The sequence below is a fragment of the Thamnophis sirtalis genome, unplaced genomic scaffold (genome assembly GCF_051295495.1).
Source record: "Thamnophis sirtalis isolate CommonGarterSnake01/CBP01778 unplaced genomic scaffold, rThaSir2_p1.2 scaffold_3, whole genome shotgun sequence".
Taxonomy (NCBI): domain Eukaryota; kingdom Metazoa; phylum Chordata; class Lepidosauria; order Squamata; family Natricidae; genus Thamnophis; species Thamnophis sirtalis.
Genome location: NW_028261383.1, coordinates 29,789,309 through 29,806,970, shown reverse-complemented (window position 1 = coordinate 29,806,970; position 17,662 = coordinate 29,789,309). Strand labels below are relative to the sequence as shown.

At 42.5% G+C, this 17,662-nt stretch overlaps 1 protein-coding gene across 1 annotated transcript; it reads left to right on the top strand.

Annotated features, from left to right (window-relative positions):
* The first annotated feature begins 1,704 nt into the window (after positions 1-1,704).
* LOC148047778 (butyrophilin subfamily 1 member A1-like) lies at positions 1,705-14,233 on the top strand. The gene is made up of 5 exons (XM_087708154.1): positions 1,705-1,733; positions 5,990-6,147; positions 8,934-9,020; positions 11,307-11,381; positions 13,013-14,233. Exons 1-5 carry the CDS (start codon positions 1,705-1,707, stop codon positions 13,534-13,536), a joined length of 873 nt encoding a protein of 290 aa, XP_087564280.1. The 3' UTR covers positions 13,537-14,233.
* Positions 14,234-17,662: the final 3,429 nt, after the last annotated feature.

Genomic DNA, 17,662 nt, shown 5'->3' with positions numbered 1-17,662 from the left:
CTGAAAATGGCCCTAAAAATGTCCCGTTGGAGCCCTGTGTTGGAGCTTTCACAACTTCCAAAGACAAGTTTAAGTTTAAGTTTAAGTTTTATTTTATTTATATGCCGCCCTATTCCCTAAAAGGGACTCAGGGCGGCGAACAACTTAAACGGGAAGGGGAAACATACAAGTACAAAATAAACATATTAAAATGACCAACAACCACACCTGTCGAGAGGGGAGGGGAGCTCATCAACCCCAGGCCTGCCGACACAGCCAGGTTTTAATGGCTTTTGGGAAAGCAGGGAGAGAGGTGAGGGTCCGAATCTCTGCAGGGAGTTCGTTCCAAAGGGACAGAGCTGCAACAGAGAAGGCCCTTCCCTGGGTCGTAGCCAGATGGCATTGGCTGGTGGATGGAACCCGGAGGAGGCCGGCCCTATGCGATTTAATGGGTCTTTGGGAGGTAATTGGCAGCAGGCGGTCTCTCAAGTACCCAGGTCCAATACCATGAAGGGCTTTATAAGTAATAACTAGCACCTTGAAGCGTATCCGGAGACCGATTGGAAGCCAGTGCAGCTCACGGAGGATAGGTGTAATGTGGGTGTATCAAGGTACACCCACAATCGCTCGCGCTGCCGCGTTCTGGACCAGTTGAAGTCTCTGAATGCTCTTCAAGGGCTGCCCCATGTAGAGCGCATTGCAGTAGTCCAGTCTTGAGGTCACGAGGGCGTGAGTGACTGTTGCGAGTGCCTCCCGGTTCAGGTAGGGACGCAACTGGTGCACCAGGTGAACCTGGGCAAATGCCCCCCTGGTCACAGCCGACAAATGATGTTCTAAAGCCAGCTGTAGGTCCAGGAGGACTCCCAAGTTGCAAGCCCTGTCTGAGGGGCGTAAAATTTCACCCCCCAGCCTGAGTGATGGAATACTAACCAAATTTTTGGGAGGGAAACACAACAGCCACTCGGTCTTGTCTGGATTGAGCACAAGCTTGTTAACCCCCATCCAGACTCTGCAGCCTCCAGGCACTGGCACATCACGTCGACTGCTTCACTGAGTTGGCACGGGGCGGACAGATACAACTGAGTGTCATCCGCATATTGATGGTATTTTATCCCGTGCCGTCGAATGATCTCACCCAGCCATTCCACTGGTTGATTGTTCTGTCAGGAAATTTCTCCTCAGTTCTATAAGTTGCTTCTCTCCTAGTTTAGTTTCCACCCATTGCTTCTTGTCCTGCCTTCTGCTGCTTTGGAGAATCACTTACCAACCATGTTACTAATTTAAGAACTGCAGTGATTTAACAACTATAAGAATGGTCATAAAATGGCGCAAATGTCACTTAACAAATGTTTCAGTTAGCGACATAATTTGGGGCTCAATTCTGGTTGTAGGTTGAGGACTTACGTATTATGCAGATCTTCCTGTAGATATAACCCTAAGTGACATTTCCCTTTCCTGCTGTCATTTCACACCACTAAATCATATTATTTGGCATGTCTGTTAAAATCCTTAAATATTTTTTTCATATATATTATTATTGAACCTGAGGTCTCTCATTGTCTGTTTATGTTTGAAGTGTTTTTTTCTGCATAAATACAGTGTCATATTACCATGTTTCCCCCAAAATAAAACCTGGTCTCATGTTCTTTTCATCCTCGAAATAATGTCTTGCCCACTTACCTTGGGACCATTGAAGCCATGCTTCCTGCCCTCTGGCACTGGGTCATGGGAGGCCTGGCTGTGGCAGTCCTAAGGTAAGTGGGGGCAGCTCCACCCCCACCCCCCACTACGGGTGGGATTGCTGCTGGCATTACTGCTGGTTCAACTTGCAAATTGTTTTGCATGCGCACACTTCACGCACATGTGCATTTGCCCCTAAAATGGTCAGTGCATGCACACAACATTAAAAAGAGGGGTGGGGGAATTACATTTTTGCAATGAAGATTGTTCTACGCATGCGCAGAACCAAAAATCAAGATGGTGCTGCCGGTGGATAGAAGCGGTTCAGGGGCGTGGCAGGCCGAGTTACCACTTACTTGGCCGAACCAGTCTGAACCGGTAGGAACCCACCTCTGCCCCTCCACCCCCGTGCTAGCATGAGTTTTACAAATGTCCCTTGCCCCACCTCGTACAACCAGGTGGTGGGCTGGGCTTAACTAGAGCTCACTTTAGGGATAGGGTTTATATCATGTGGAGGCATGAAAATAGGGCTAGGGGCTTGTTTTGGGGGTAGGTTTTTTGGGAAAACACAGTATGTTTATGTTAATTAAAAATAATTTGCTTACCATTAATTTCTTTATTTTTCACATTTCTATCCCACCACAACCCAAAGGCTCTTGGCAACTTTACACAGAATATTAGCAACCAAGCAAAACACCCACAGTACAAACTTTCAGAAAAACAACAAGGAAACATAAGAATACAAAGAGTAAAATTAGAAGTGGGTGATACTATGGTAGGTTCTTTGAAAGAACTCTGTTTTTAGTAGCTTCTGCGACATCAGCACAGAAGGAGCAAGCCCGACCTCTACTGGTGGCAGCATCAATTTTGCCTGATCCCTGAATATTCAACAAAATTGATTTTGCTTCCCCAAAGCAGCCCCCTCGTGCTTCAGCTACCCAAACATCACAAAACTATGGGATAGTAACGTTTTCTCTTTTCTCTTCTTTGATCTGATCAATTGCGCCTGGAGCCAGAGTTTTAAATTGTATCCAGAAAGCAATCAGTAGCCAATGCAGGATCCGCATAGTAAGAACTAATACATGTAGTCCTCAGTTTACGACCACAATTGAGTCCAACCTTTATGTTGCTAAGTAAAACATTTGTTAAGCCCATTTTATGACCTTTCTTACCACAGTTTTTAAGCAAATCCGTGCAGTTCTTAAATTAATAATATTAAGTGAATCTGGCTTCCCCATTGATTTGTTTGCCAGATGTAGAATAGAATAGAATAGAATAGAATAGAATAGAATAGAATAGAATAGAATAGAATAGAATAGAATAGAATAGAATATAGTTCTTTATTGGCCAAATGTGATTGGACACAAAAGGAATTTGTCTTCTGTGCATACTCTCTTGGTGTTTTATAAAAGATATAAGTGATAAACCATGACCACAGTCATCATAAATACATTTATCATGAATCATAAGATACAACACTTAGTGATAGTAATAGGATGCTATATAAGCAATCAACATAAATCATACTAGGAAACTAAATAAAGCAATATAAATAATAAAAATACAAGCAATAAAGTTATAATCATAAGTAGAAAAGGAAACAGGTAATAGGAAGGATGAGAGGAATAATAGTAATACAGTCTTAGTAAATAGTTTGACAGTGTTGTGGGAATTAGTTATTTAGCAGAGTGATGGCATGGTCTGTGTGGGGGGGGAGGGGGGGAAGAAACTGTCCTTATGTCTAGTTGTTCTAGTATGCAATGCCCCAAAAAGAGAGTAGTTTTTAAGGGCAGTCCTGAGAAGAGAATATTACAGTGCTCTAGCTGGATGATGATAAGGAGAGATGAGTTAATATATCAAGGTCTTCCTTTAGCCCAGCTACAGGTAGTTACTCTACAAAGTTCATCTTGGTGTGTGTGTTTGTTTGTGATCAGCCTGAGAAGTGCCCCTCTCACTTTCATTCTTAATTCTTCCCTGAACAATCTTCTCACTATCTACTACCATTTACATATACTTTTATGTAACTGCAGTGATCATACGCTAATTACCTCCACTAGGCCAATAAGATCCCATAGATTAGGCCTCCTCCGAATTCCATCAGCCGGCCAATGTCGACTGGCAACTACCCGGAGGAGAGCCTTCTCGGTGGCTGCTCCGACCCTCTGGAACGAACTCCTCGTGGAGATTCGTACCCTCACCACCCTCCAGACCTTCCGCGTAGCCCTTAAATCCTGGCTGTCCCGACAGGCCTGGGGCTAAAGACTCCAACCCCACTCGAATAGTATGACTGTTGTGCTTTTTTAATGATGTATTGTCTTCATGTTTGTAACTTGTTTGTCCTTCCCTCCCCCTGAATTGTGAGCCGCCCTGAGTCCCCTCAGGGAAAAGGGCGGCATACAAATAAAGTAAATGATAAATGATAAATGATGATTTTCCTGTTTACTCCTCTCTCTTTTCCGGGGCTAATTTGTTTTTTTGCCAGGGAAAGCACTGAAAAGCACTATATTGCACAGACTAGTGTTTTCATGATGTACCTGGCTACAGTTTCCATTGTGCTTTCAGAGAAACGATGGGATTGTAATCTGGAGACTTCCAGATAAGGTTAATGTGAACACTTTGAAAATAACGAAGATGACATTGCAGAATGCTGTGATCAACTTCATCAAGTCTTTTGTTTTTCTTTCCTTCCAAGTTTCTGCTATGGTCAGATCTCATCAAATTTAGAGGGAAAGAAATAAAAATGCTGAAGAATGATGATAAACACCACTCAGAAAAGATACACTGAAAACAAAACAAAAAAGTTGGGCAAAGATACATGGGTGGCTAGAAAAGATGACAGGGAAACATGTAGATTTTAAACCTGAACTGTTTTTATTAGGTATAACATCAGAAAAAATAGAGTGAGGGGTGGGAAAGAGTGGGAAACTTTTTTTTAGAGCCAAGGTGGCGCAGTGGTTAAATGCAGCACTGCAGGCTACTGCTAGATCAGCAGGTCAGGGTTGACTCAGCCTTCCATCCTTCCGAGGTGGGTAAAATGAGGACCCAGATTGTTGGGGGCAATATGCTGACTCTCTGTAAACCGCTTAGAGAGGCCTGAAAGGCCTATGAAGCGGTATATAAGTCTACTGCTATTGCTATTGCTATTGCTATTAGAAAAAACCGCAAACTTTCAAAATGGTGAATAAAATAAAGTAAATAAAATAAATAAATAGAGGTGAATAAAATAAAAGCAAGACAAGATACCTGAGGGTAGGACAAGAAGCAATGAGTGGAAACTAATCAAGGAGAGAAACAACTTGGAAACGAAGGAGAATCTTCCTGACAGTTAGAACAATACAATGCAATACAATAGCAGAGTTGGAAGTGACCTTAGAGGTCTTCTAGTCCAACCCCCTGCCTACGCAGGAAACCCTATACAAATGGCAATCCAACATCTTCTTAAAGACTTCCAGTGTTTGGGGCATTCACAACTTCTGGAGGCAAGCTGTTCCACCGATTAATTGTTCTAACTGTCAGGAAATTTCTCCTCAGTTCTAAGTTGCTTCTCTCCTTGATTAGTTTCCACCCATTGCTTCTTGTTCTACACTCAGGTGCCTTGGAGAATAGTTTGACTCCCTCTTCTTTGCGGCAACCCTTGAGATGAACAATGAATGTCTATTTTAACATCTATGTCTATTTTAATGAAAAGGACTAGAGGTAGGTAACATGATAGCAGTGTTCCCATATCTCAGGGGCTTCCACAAAGAAGAGAGGGTCAGGCTATTCTCCTAAGCACCTGAGGGCAGGAGAAGAAACAATGGATGGAAACTAATCAAGGAGAGAAGCAACCAAGAAATAAGGAGAAATTTCCTGACAGTTAGAACAATTAATCAGTGGAACAATTTGCCTTCAGAAGTTGTGAATTGTCCAACATTTTTAATATGTTGGATAACCATTTGCCTGAAGTGGTGTAGGGTTTCCCGCCTAAGCAGGGGCTTGGACTAAAAGACCTCCAAGGTCCCTTCCAACTCTGTTATTTTATTTTATTTTATTTTATTTTATTTTATTCTATTCTATTCTATTCTATTCTATTCTAAGAAACAATGAGAGGAAACTAAACAAGGAGAGAAACAATCTAGAACTAGGGATAATTTTCCTCACAGTGAGAACGGTTAATTAGTAGAAGGACTTGCCTCCAGAAGTTGTGGGTCCTTCAACACTAGAGGTTTTTAAGAAGAGACAACAACTAGTCTGGAAAGGCATAGGTTCTCCTGCTTGAGCAGGGGGTTGGACTAGAAAGCCTCCAGGGTCCCTTCCAGCTGTTTTTATCTGTTCTGTTCTGAATAAATAGCCCAGAGGTAGCAGCAGCAAACCAGAAAGGGTATAGTGTGAATTATGTGGGCAAGGAGGAATTGGATGGAGGCAAAGGAGTGGCCAGGAAAGAGCAGGATCTGATGAAAGAGTGTCAGACTGTTGGAGCACAAGTTCTATGCCTCTTGTATTTGCAGAGTTTGTGGTGAAATGACACAGTGCTCTCTTTCTCTTTTTGACAAAAAATGCCAAAATAGACACTCAGAACTATGTCAAAGGTTTGAGAAAAGTGTCTTCATAGCTGCATCCTCTTCTTGCCTAACTTTCCAGGAAGAAACGTATCCAGTTACACAATGTTAAGAGTTTGGAAGTTTATTGACATTTGTATGCCGCCCACTCCCTAGGGACTCTGGGCGGCTTACAGACAAACAAGGGAATATATAAAAATTAAAATAGAAATACAACAATTTAAAATACCACAACATACATACTACTTAAAATGGGGCTGGATGCCAATTCAACGGCCCCAGGCCTGCCGGAACAGCCAGGTCTTAGTGGCCTTACGGAAGGCCGGAAGAGTAGTGAGGGTCCGGATCTCAACGGGGAGATAATTCCATAAGGCCGGGGCAGGAACAGAGAAGGCCCTCCCCCGGGGGGTCGCCAGCCGAGAGAAACTTGAAAGTCTGCCAAACCCGAAATGATTTTGTCAAAACAATTTCTTCATTGAGTAATCAATTTAGGTTCCTTTCCCTCCTTTATAGGAGATGTTTCTGCTTTTTAAAGCTAAGTTTCAAGGAGATGAATACTTTCTTTCATTTATTCTTTTATATATACACCAAACCTGAAGTAGTCAGCAGCAGCCTGAAGATGACGAATATGACTTCGTCGAAACGTCGCCAAGACATCTCCAATTCTACGCGGGAGAAAACCCGAACAACTAGAGACCTACATATATATATATATATATATATATATATATATATATATATATATATATATATATATATATATATATATATATATATATATATATATTGCCCCCCCCCAGCCCTCAAGAGCACTCTATAAGCCTCCTAAAGGCTATGCATGCCATTTTTTGACAAAAATGGGCCCATTTTCATGAAAAACAGACTGTTTACTGCATTCCCCAGGAGCAGTCTACAAGCCTTCTAAAGGCTATTCATGCCCTTTTAAAAAAAAGACCTCTTTTTGCGAAAAACGAGACGTTTTTAGGTCTGTAGAGCACAAAAACTTTTTCAAAAAATTTGCCTCTTCAAAATCTTATACTCCAGAGCGTCTTATACTCCGAAAAATACAGTAGGTTCAGTAAATTAGATTTCCATAGGAGGATTTCTACCTGATGGCTTTCTTGGGGATTGAATGGAAGGCAAGGAAGCTGCAGAAAATACTTAGAGAGGTGATGGTACCAGGGAAGACAGAATATTCAGAACCCCACCCCCCAACCTTTGGCCACCTCATCATAACTAAATAACCACAATAAAACATTCACTGAACACATCCAAATTTCACTGCAATTCTTATCACCTTTGAAATGGCAAAAAGAGACATTTTCTCATTGAAATGAACAGGTTAAAAGAGGGTAAAGGAGTCCCTGCGGATTTTACTGCACTAGTCATTTCCGACTATAGGAGGTGGTGCTCATCTCCATTTCAAGGCCATTGAGCAAGCACAGTCCAAAGACATTTCCCCAGTCATGTGATCAGCATGACATCATGGAGTATTGTTGCCTTGCCACCTAAGCGATACCTATTTATCTACTGTATTTTTCGGAGTATAAGACGCACCTCCCCCCCCAAAGTGTGGAAATGTTTGTGCATCTTATATACCAAATGCAGCCATTTTGGCTTTCCAAAGCCCCACCCCCACATCCTATTTTTGTGAACAATGGGTTGTTTTTCACAAAAACTGAGGCTTTTTTGCCTTCCCTCAGCCCCCAGCAGCACTCTGCAGGCTTCAGCAGGGCTGGGGCAAGGCAAAAACGGGGACATAACACTGCTGAAGCCTGCTGGGGGCTGAGAGAAGGCAAACACTTTTTTTTCTTACTTACCTCTTCGAAATATTGGTGGATCTTATACACCGGTGCATCTTATAGTCCGAAAAATACAGTACTTAAATTTGTATGTTTTCAAACTGCTAGGTTGGCAGGAGGTGGAGGAAGGACGGGAGCTCACCCCATCATGTGGCACTCGGGTCTTGAACCTGGGCTGCCGGCTTTCCAACTGACAAGCCCAGCATCTTAAGTGCTCAACCACCACACTGCCTCATCAAAATGAATAACAGATTGAACAAATAGAGATGTTTTCCCCTCCCCCGCAAACAGCAATATTTCCAATTGTTATATTAATTCTTAAATAAGCATCGTATTTTTACATAGTAGCAAAACCACAACAGGGATAGAAATATATAGTGCAGATCATAAGCTTCAGGCATTCAGTCTTTAACAAAACAATTGGGGTCAGTTACAGTAGTGTCTGTATGCACCCAGAGTGGTACAATGGATAGAATTGGCTGGCAGGCAGGAACTGTGAAGATAAGTGCCAACCACCAACATTGCTCAATTAGAGAATATTTTCACCAATATAGCCACAATCGCCAGGTGTCTCCTAACTCTTTGTGTGCACAACCTTAACCTATTTTAATAAACTGCAAAGAGATTAGGCAAGAGCCATTGTTCCTTGGCTTTCACTTAGCACCACGAGGGCGAACCTATGGCACGCATGCCACAGGTGATACGCAGAGCCATATTTGCTGGCAGGCGAGCTGTTGGCTCTGGCGCACATGCATGCACCATGCAGCTGATTTCCAGCCTTCCAGAGGGCCAGGGGAGGGCATTTTCACCCTCCCCAGGCTTCAGGAAAGAACGGTGAGAACATGGTGACTGGGAGATTTTATGACTGTTTTTCATTCTTTGTAACCTTGCAAATCTTTGGCGGAAAGTCCATAACGAAAGGTTAATTTCACAGGTCCTTTGAAATGCTGCCGAATCACACTCTGGATCATACTGGGAGTTAGCATTGCTTTGAATGTGGCCCTAATTGTTCTTCTGATAGGTAAGTATCTGAGGTCAGGAGGGGAATGAGTTACGGAGATGGATTTCAACTGGGGAGATAAAAGTTCAAATCTCGGCTAAGCCCTAGAGACCAGCCCCTCTCTTTCCACCAAATCCACTTCCCAGAGTTGGCATTGTGCAGAGGTGGGTTCCTACCAGTTTGCACCTATTCGGTAGAACCGGTTCATCAAATCTACCAGACCGGTTAGAAGAGGTTCCACCAGTGGACCCGGAAAGCAGGCCACACCTACAGAAGAGGTTCCCAAATTTTTTGAAACCCACCACTGGCATTGTGGGAATAAAATCTGGGGAAACCTCATGTGGGCCTCATTAGCTCCAAAACTGTTCCTGATCCAATCTCTTAGTCCAATGATGGCTAACCCTTTTCTCCTTGCATGCTGAAATTGCACGTACATGCCCACACTCATAATGCAATGCACCCTGCCCCCGTGCATGCACACGACCCCCCCCTGCACTCCCCCTGCGCATGCACGTGGCCCCTCTCTGCTTTCCCCACACATGCGTGTAACCTCCACCACCCCAGCACCCATTTTGGGCCTAGCAGGCCTCCCTGAAGCCTCTTGAAACCAAAAAAGGGTGAGGGGGGAACACCGCCTCCCATGGTCCCCCACGCCCCCATGCATAATTGTGTGATCTCCGCCCCCCCATGCATGCTGGCACAACACCCCCCCACACACACACACATGCGTGTGTGTCTCCCGCAGGCACAGCAGACACCTGAAAATCAGATGGATGGCAGGAGGGGCGCACGCATGCATGGTGGAACTGAGCTGGGAGACAGCTTGTGTGCCGGCAGAGAGGACTCCATGTACCACCTGTGGCACGTGTGCCATAGGTTCGCCATCATGGCCGTAGTTCTTTAGTTTCTCAAAAGACGATAGTTGAAGCTTTGACCATTAATGATTGACCATCAACGATGCTTCATTGAAAGTTACCACTTTCCCTGCTCATATCTTTTTATTAAGTTCCTATAGCCAGGAAGATTGTATTTCCTTGAAGGTTTGGAGGAAACCAATCATTGGCCCTTTAAGGTAGGATGTTAAACTGATTCCACTAGTTGGCATTTCCCTCATAGTATCTTGCTGTTTTCGACAAAAGCAGTGTTGTGTAACTGTGCCTTGAGCTCCACCTCTTTTACACAAACTGCTGATGACACTGCTGATGACACACTGTCTGTACAAAGTGGACAGCATTTACGTACAATGTAATGGCACAATGTTGTTTGTTGGGAGTATACTAGTGTTGGATAGGTAATATATATCTATATACAATAACAAATGGTTGTTGTTGTTTTAAATGAGTGGACGTACTTATCAAGTGTAATTAACTTTACTATAAGAAGGAGTCAAGAGAGCTCACTCTCTCTGCTTTTCCTATGCTTGATGACTTGATGACTTGAATGTGAACTGCGACCGTAAGCTATTGTTTGTTCTTTGAAGTGTATTTTGACTAATAACTACTATCACTGCTTATGAAGCAATTATCAGTAGTAAAGCTACTTGTTTTTACTAGCAGTGTCTGAAACTCTATTCATGTGTTTTTCTACTAGCAACATTCTTTCTCTCTAGCTGTACATTCCGCTGCACTACTTTCTATCTCCCAACGGAGATACCCCTAACATTGTTTTTATTAATATCTCTCCCTCTTCCCCTTCCCTTCTGATACCACTGGTTGATTCCCACTAGGTAGCTACCACTTTCCCTGCTCATATCTTTTCATTAAGTTCCTATAGCCAGGAAGATTGTATTTCCTTGAAGGTTTGGGGGAAACCAATCATTGGCCCTTTAAGGTAGAGCAGAACAGAAAACCGAAAATTTGGAATCCTAACATTACTTTTATTATATGGTTACAGTAACAGAACCCTGCAAAACTGAATGTGCTTTCTCCCTTTCCTCCCTTTATTTTCATAAGAAATAGGAAGGGTCCTTCCTGTCTGAGATGTTTTCTCAAATTGCATTTATGCCTGGGATTTAGATTTCTTTATCTGACCATTCCTTACTAATATTCCCCTCTGTTTATTAGCTACCAAGTCTGGGCTGCAATTGTTTGGTTTTTTTACTCTTTCAATTACCTTTATTGGCATCGACTTCAGATTTATAAATTCCTTTTTTATGATTGGGCATTTGTGGTAATCTTGCAAACCAAACTTCTGTTCTGTATTTTCATTTTATATGCAAATGGAATGATTTATGCTCTACTTCTGAACCGAAATAACAATTGCATGTATAGCATTTCCTATCAAATAACCTGAGCTTTTTTTAAAAAGTATTTCAGGCAAAAAGTGTTTTGAACCCATCAACTTCAACCAATGCATGCGAATTGATCCCAGGTAGCGCAACAGGTAATTTTAAATTATTTATTTGGGGGGGAGTTAATTTTTGGAAATCAGGATTTACAATACTGAGAACCAAAGCAAATCAATCAAAGTTGTTCATAATATAGAACAAGGGGGTCACACTCATGGCCCAAGGGTCGTAATCCGTCCCTTAGGATGCTTATATCTGACCTGCGGGGCTGCCCTGGAAACAGCAAAGGACTGGCCTGAAGTGCCTCTGCCAGCAAAAACAGAGCTCAAAAGGGCGGATTGCGGCCATCATGACCTCTGTTTTCGCTGACAGAGGGTTGCAGTCGCAGCTGAAAATGGAGCTTGGGAGCCTTTTTTCGCTGCTGAGTGCTCAAGGTCCCCACAGGCGCCTCGACATGAGTAATGTTGAGCTGTCCATGCCCACACTGTCCATGCCCACACTGTCCCCCCCAAAGTCAAACACAACCCTGATGTGGTATCAAACCCATTTTGACACCGCTGATATAGAACTGGTCCAGATCTCTCTGAATGCCCTGGGAAAGACAATTGCAGCAACTTATCCTTTACAATACTGTAGTAAAAAACTGTAGTACCACGACACATTACACATTATTTTACTCAGCTACCCTAATTTTTAATTTTACACAATGCATGCCAATCCAAACATTCACATTGGGGTATCATGCAGAGGTTCTGTGAACTCTGAGATATCATGATCCCAAGAATGATAAATGGATTTGTGACATGCCCTTGTCCCCATAAATACAATGATTTCCTTGGGATTATTAGAGCTGGACAAGAAATAAACCTTTCTAATACCATAGATCATAATTTAATCTGTACATACAATAAAACAGTCTTAGAATTTTAACAGTTATTTTTGTTTGCTTAACATTCCTAAGATCATTTTCTGTCAAATACTCATTGAGACTGTTTTGCTTTTTTAATAAACTCACTTAAAGAAGCAAAATATAAATCATTTTCATCAAATACTTTCAAATCTTGGATTTATTTTTATGAACACTATTTGTAGCTTTTCTCTTAGAAGCCAATAAAACCTGACACTTGCATTATTTAAATGTAAATAATGCAACAAGACTTGAACATGTAGGGGAAGGATATCCAGGAATGTCCAATGCCCATTATAATTGAAATTGCATTTATCTGCATGAAATTGCATCATTTGTGGAAATTGATATAATTTACATCAATGACAGATGATGCACTCCCCCTCCCCTCAAAATTAACTGGCTCAACAGCTATGAAAACAATAAACTTTTTGAGCAATAGCAATAGCACTTTGACTTATATACCACTTTACAGTGCTTTACAACTCTCTCTAAGCGGTTTACAGAATCAGCATATTGCCCCCAACAATCCTCATTTTGCCCACCTCAGAAGGCTGGAAGGCTGAGTCAAACTTGAGCCTGGTGGGTTTTGAACAGCCAAATTGCAGGCAGCCAGCAGTCAGCAGAAGTAGTCTGCAGTACTGCCCTCTAACCACTGCGCCACCAAGCAGTTGGAGAGCCCGCCCAAATATTGTCTGCAGCCTCCAGAGTCTGCTGAAAAGAGAGCTGAAGAACCGAGATTGTATCATGCAGATTTTGAAAGGAAAAAAGTACCGAAGGACTGCAAATAAGTTTCGCCATTTTGCTTTTATCTTGTAGATTCCGTGACCTTTGACCCAGACACTGCTCATCGCCGCCTTATCATTTCCAGCAATCGGAAAACTGCGTCATGGGGAGCGGAAGAACGACCACTTCCAGATAGCGATAAAAGATTTGACAGACGGGTGTGGGTTCTGGGCCAGAATGCGTTTCAGTCAGGAAAACACTGTTGGGAGGTAGAAATAAAACACAATGGAGAATGGGGTGTGGGAGTTGCCAGGGGGTCAGTGAAGAGAAAAGGATTGACTGCTTTTAGCCCCCAAGAAGGCATCTGGGCCATTGGAGCATATGGGGGGAGAGAAAATTACATAGCTTTTACTGAACCACAACACACCAGACTTCCTTTTGGAAAGAAGCCCCGGAGGATTCGTGTGTTTGTGGATTACATCTATCAACAGGTAGAATTTTTCAACATAGAAACGAAAGCTACCATGTTCTTCTTCCCAAACGCATCCTTCTCGGGAGAAAGAATCTACCCCTGGTTCCGGGTTTGGGATGGAACTGAGCTGGCCCTTCATCCCTAATGCCCAGCCCTTCATGGAAAAGGGAGCTCCTTCTCGAGCAACCCTGCTGGCTGGGCACGGTGGGCGAGCTGTGTGGTCTCACACATTTGGAAGGTGGCCCTGTAGGATGCACTACTTGGGATTGTGAACAGGAGAACGGAGCTGTAAAGCAGGTTAATGGGGTGGGAAGGGAATGGGGATTTTGCAGTATCCTTCCCCTACCACATCCATAAAGCCACACCACACCCACAAAGCCATGCCCAGAGAACCAGTAGTAAAAAAAATTGAATCCCACCACTGGCCCTGCCCCTCTATGGTCCATGATAATCACACAGGTTGGTTGTGGCGAAAACGGTGGTTGAAATCTCACGATATTTTAGCAGAATTGTTCAAGATTTCAGTAGAGCATAAATATTTTATGTTCCCATGAGATCCGTGCAATAGTGGGTATTACACTACCAACTTGCTTATGTAACAATTTGTGAGAAGGTTAAAGTTTGCATAAAGAAAAAGGGTTAGAAATTGCCAACTATTCAATTTTCAGCACCTTGAGTAGTCAAGATAGAATTCCATCTTTGAATCTTAAGTGTTGTTTGAAGATTCCTAATGCTATGAGCCACGTCTAATCTTTCTTAAAGTTGGGCAGATATGTATTTGAAGTACATTTTACCTACGCCAAAATGAAATAAACCACATCATGACTTAGGTGATTCGTGAATTCGACCATGTTCTCTTATTCCAGTGATTTCAGTAGCTTGAACTTGACTTTACATTACAAGAGGATACAAAAATGGTTTGGTCTGCTGCATCCAAAGTCCTTTAAATGAGATTCATTGAATCCAAGTCTCAGTTGTATACAGTTTTGTGTGCCTAACTGACATTGCATTTCATTGAAGCAGGTGGCAATCACCAATGAAGTCTATACAATAAATTCATTTGATAAGTCATTTCTTAACATTAGCCTGCAAAGCAGCTGCTCGCAGGCAGGCCTAAGCGTGTATTGTATTTCATCTAATTGCTGATACCTCACCATCTGTGTAGCAAGGAAGACAAGGCAATTTATCTGTTGTGCAATGTGAAATGCTTGGCCCTTTGCCATTATTTATTTTAATTTCAGCCATATTCCCCTTACACTTTGTGTCACTACCTCTCACAGCTTATTAAAAACTCTATGTGCCTTAGAAGGAGGAGTATGGAGAATCAAAAAAAGAAACAAACCCAATCACTTAATTATTATGATTATAAGTGTCTCAATTTTCTCAGGGAGAATGAAAGAAAGTTGGAAAAGAACAAAGCAATCAGCTGCCCTTGGCAACTTTGAAAGCCGCTGGGGCCCCCAGGGATTGACTTAAGCACCAGGTTCTTCATTTCGGTCATTATATTGTCATTACTGCAGGTGTCAAAGGAAATTACTGCAGTCCGAGTCACCCTGGGGAAAGGTCAGTTTGAGAGCACAGAATTCACAAACGCAGAATGAGGATCTTCATTATTTTTTAAAGGCCTTAAAACACCTGATCAGTGCTTGCTCAACTTTTGTTAATATAGTTTGTTAATACAGGGAATGTAATTGCACAATCAGGTTGGCATAATTATAAGAAATATAGGGATGGATCTCTGAAAAGACAGGTATTTTGTTCCCCTTGGCACCAATCAGATCTGCCTGGGAAATCTATGGATGCTCAATTGTGTCTCCTGCTGGTCTACTCCAGAAACTACATCAAAGGGCACACTTCTTTGTACTGGAGTAAAATAATAACAATCGTAAAGAGAAAATATGGAGAATCACAATGGATTTATTTATCTCTTTGAAGTTGCATGCAATCCCTGAAAGAGTTGGGGAATTCCTCAAGGGGCCTCCAAAAATTCCTGTTGAACTGTAATTTTTAAAACTAAATTACAGTAAATATTTATCCTGCTCGTACTGCTTTTTGGAGTTCATTCCCACTACCAGAAAAAAAAAAGAAGAAAGTTTGGTTTTAGCCTATGCTGTGGACTCCAAGCCATTGCAGTACAGGTAGTCCTTGCCTTACAACCATAACTGAGCCGGACATATCTGTTACAGAGTGAGTCAGCCAATTTAGTGAATTTTACCTCCATTTTATGACCTTTCCACAATTGATTTGATTTGATCTGATTGATTTGATTTTATTTTATTATATTTATATGCCACCCTTTTCCCCCGAAGGGGACTCAGGGCGGCTCACAATTCAAATCAGGGAAGGGGGGTACAGACAAAAAATAAAAAAACGAAACATAACAATGCATAATTTAAAAATACACAACAGTCATACCATTCGAGACGGGGGCAACAGCTCTTTAGCCCCAGGCCTGTCGGAACAGCCAGGTTTTGAGGGCTTTGATGAAGGTCTGGAGGGTGGTGAGGGTTCGAATCTCCACGGGGAGTTCGTTCCAGAGGGTCGGAGCAGCCACAGAGAAGGCTCTCCTCCGGGTAGTTGCCAGTCGACACTGGCCGGCGGATGGAATTCGGAGAAGGCCTAATCTGTGGGATCTAATTGGTCTAGTGGAGGTGAGGTTGTTAAGTGAATCATTGCAGTTGTTAAGTTAGTAACACAGTTGTTGAATGTGTTGGAAGAAATATCCATCTGGATTCAGTTCCAAGTGGGGAGAAAGACACTGCAATGGGTGGAAACTAATCAAGGAGGGCAGCAACTTAGAACTGAGGAGAAATTTCCTGACAGGTAGAACAATTAATCAGTGGAACAGCTTGCCTCCAGAAGTTGTAGATGCTCCAACACTGGAAGTTTTTAAGAAGATGTTGGATAACCATTTGTCTGAAATGGTATAGGGTTTCCTGCGTAGGCAGGGGGTTGGACTAGAAGACCTCCAAGGTCCCTTCCAACTCTGCTATTGTATTTGTATTTGTATTATAACTTTGATACACATCCTGTGAAGGGTGATGATGTAATGAAAGGGCTTTGGGATTCCTATTATGGCTCTGCCAGAAGGAGGTAGATCTATGTTATGTAGAATAGACTGGCCCAGGCCTTAAGGGCCCATTGACAAAGAGGGAGGGCTGAGTGTCTGCCTCCATTTTAGGGGAAATATTCTGCCCTTTTAATATTTCCTAAAATATCTCATTTTCCTAGGAGAGGGGTGGGTGCTAACTTCCTACAAGTGGATCTGACTTCCTCATTAATTTTCATTAATTCTCATTAAAATCAGCGGAGGAATCCAGACTCATTTAATGACCACACGATTCACTTATCAACCATGACAAAAAAAGATCGCAGAACGGGGCTCAACTCAACTCACCTTGCTTAGAAATTCTGATACCAAATGTCTAGAGATTCTCAGTCATTTAGGTCATCGTTTTGTCCCAAAGATGCTTTTTTCGGGAGGCAACTGGACTTCCTTGTTTTTTCTTTGAAGACATTTCACTTCTCATCCAAGAAGCTTCTTCAGCTCAGACAGGATGGTGGGGGAATGGAAGGATTTATATTCCTTGCAGACAGCTGGTCAGTTGCATCCATTTAGAGGGTCCTTGAAGCCCTTGGAGGTTGATCTGTGTCCTCAGAGTCACCTGAGTAGTGCAAATGGTTCCTGTAGCCTGCAGTTTTGTTCTCTGGAAATCCATTCCTACTCCCGCACCATTTAAAGGGCGTTCATCCCAAATTGTATAGCTAAAAATCTGTAGAGATTCTCAGTCATCCAGGACAAGGTTGTCCTGTCAGAGCTGAAGAAGCTTCTTGGATGAGAAGCGAAACGTCTTCAAAAGAAAAAAAAACAAGAAAGTCCAGTTGCCTCTTGAAAAAGCACCTTTGGGTCTGGTCCCAAATGTGGTCCTAAGTTGAGGACCGCCTGTGCTTTATTTATGAGATTTGCCTGCTGTTTTATTTAGCAGCTGTCATATAAAATACACTACAAAAACAACATAATAATTAAAATAAGAACTCCAGTCTAATTGGCTGTTAAATTAATTAAGACTACAGTTGGTCCAGAACGCAGCTGGGCGAGCGATAATGGGTGTACCTAAATACACCCATGTTACACCTATCCTCCGCGAGCTGCACTGGCTCCCCATTGGTCTCCGGACGTGCTTCAAGGTGCTAGTCGTTACTTTTAAAGCCCTACATGGTATAGGACCTGGCTACCTGAGAGACCGCCTCCTGCCATTTACCTCCCAACG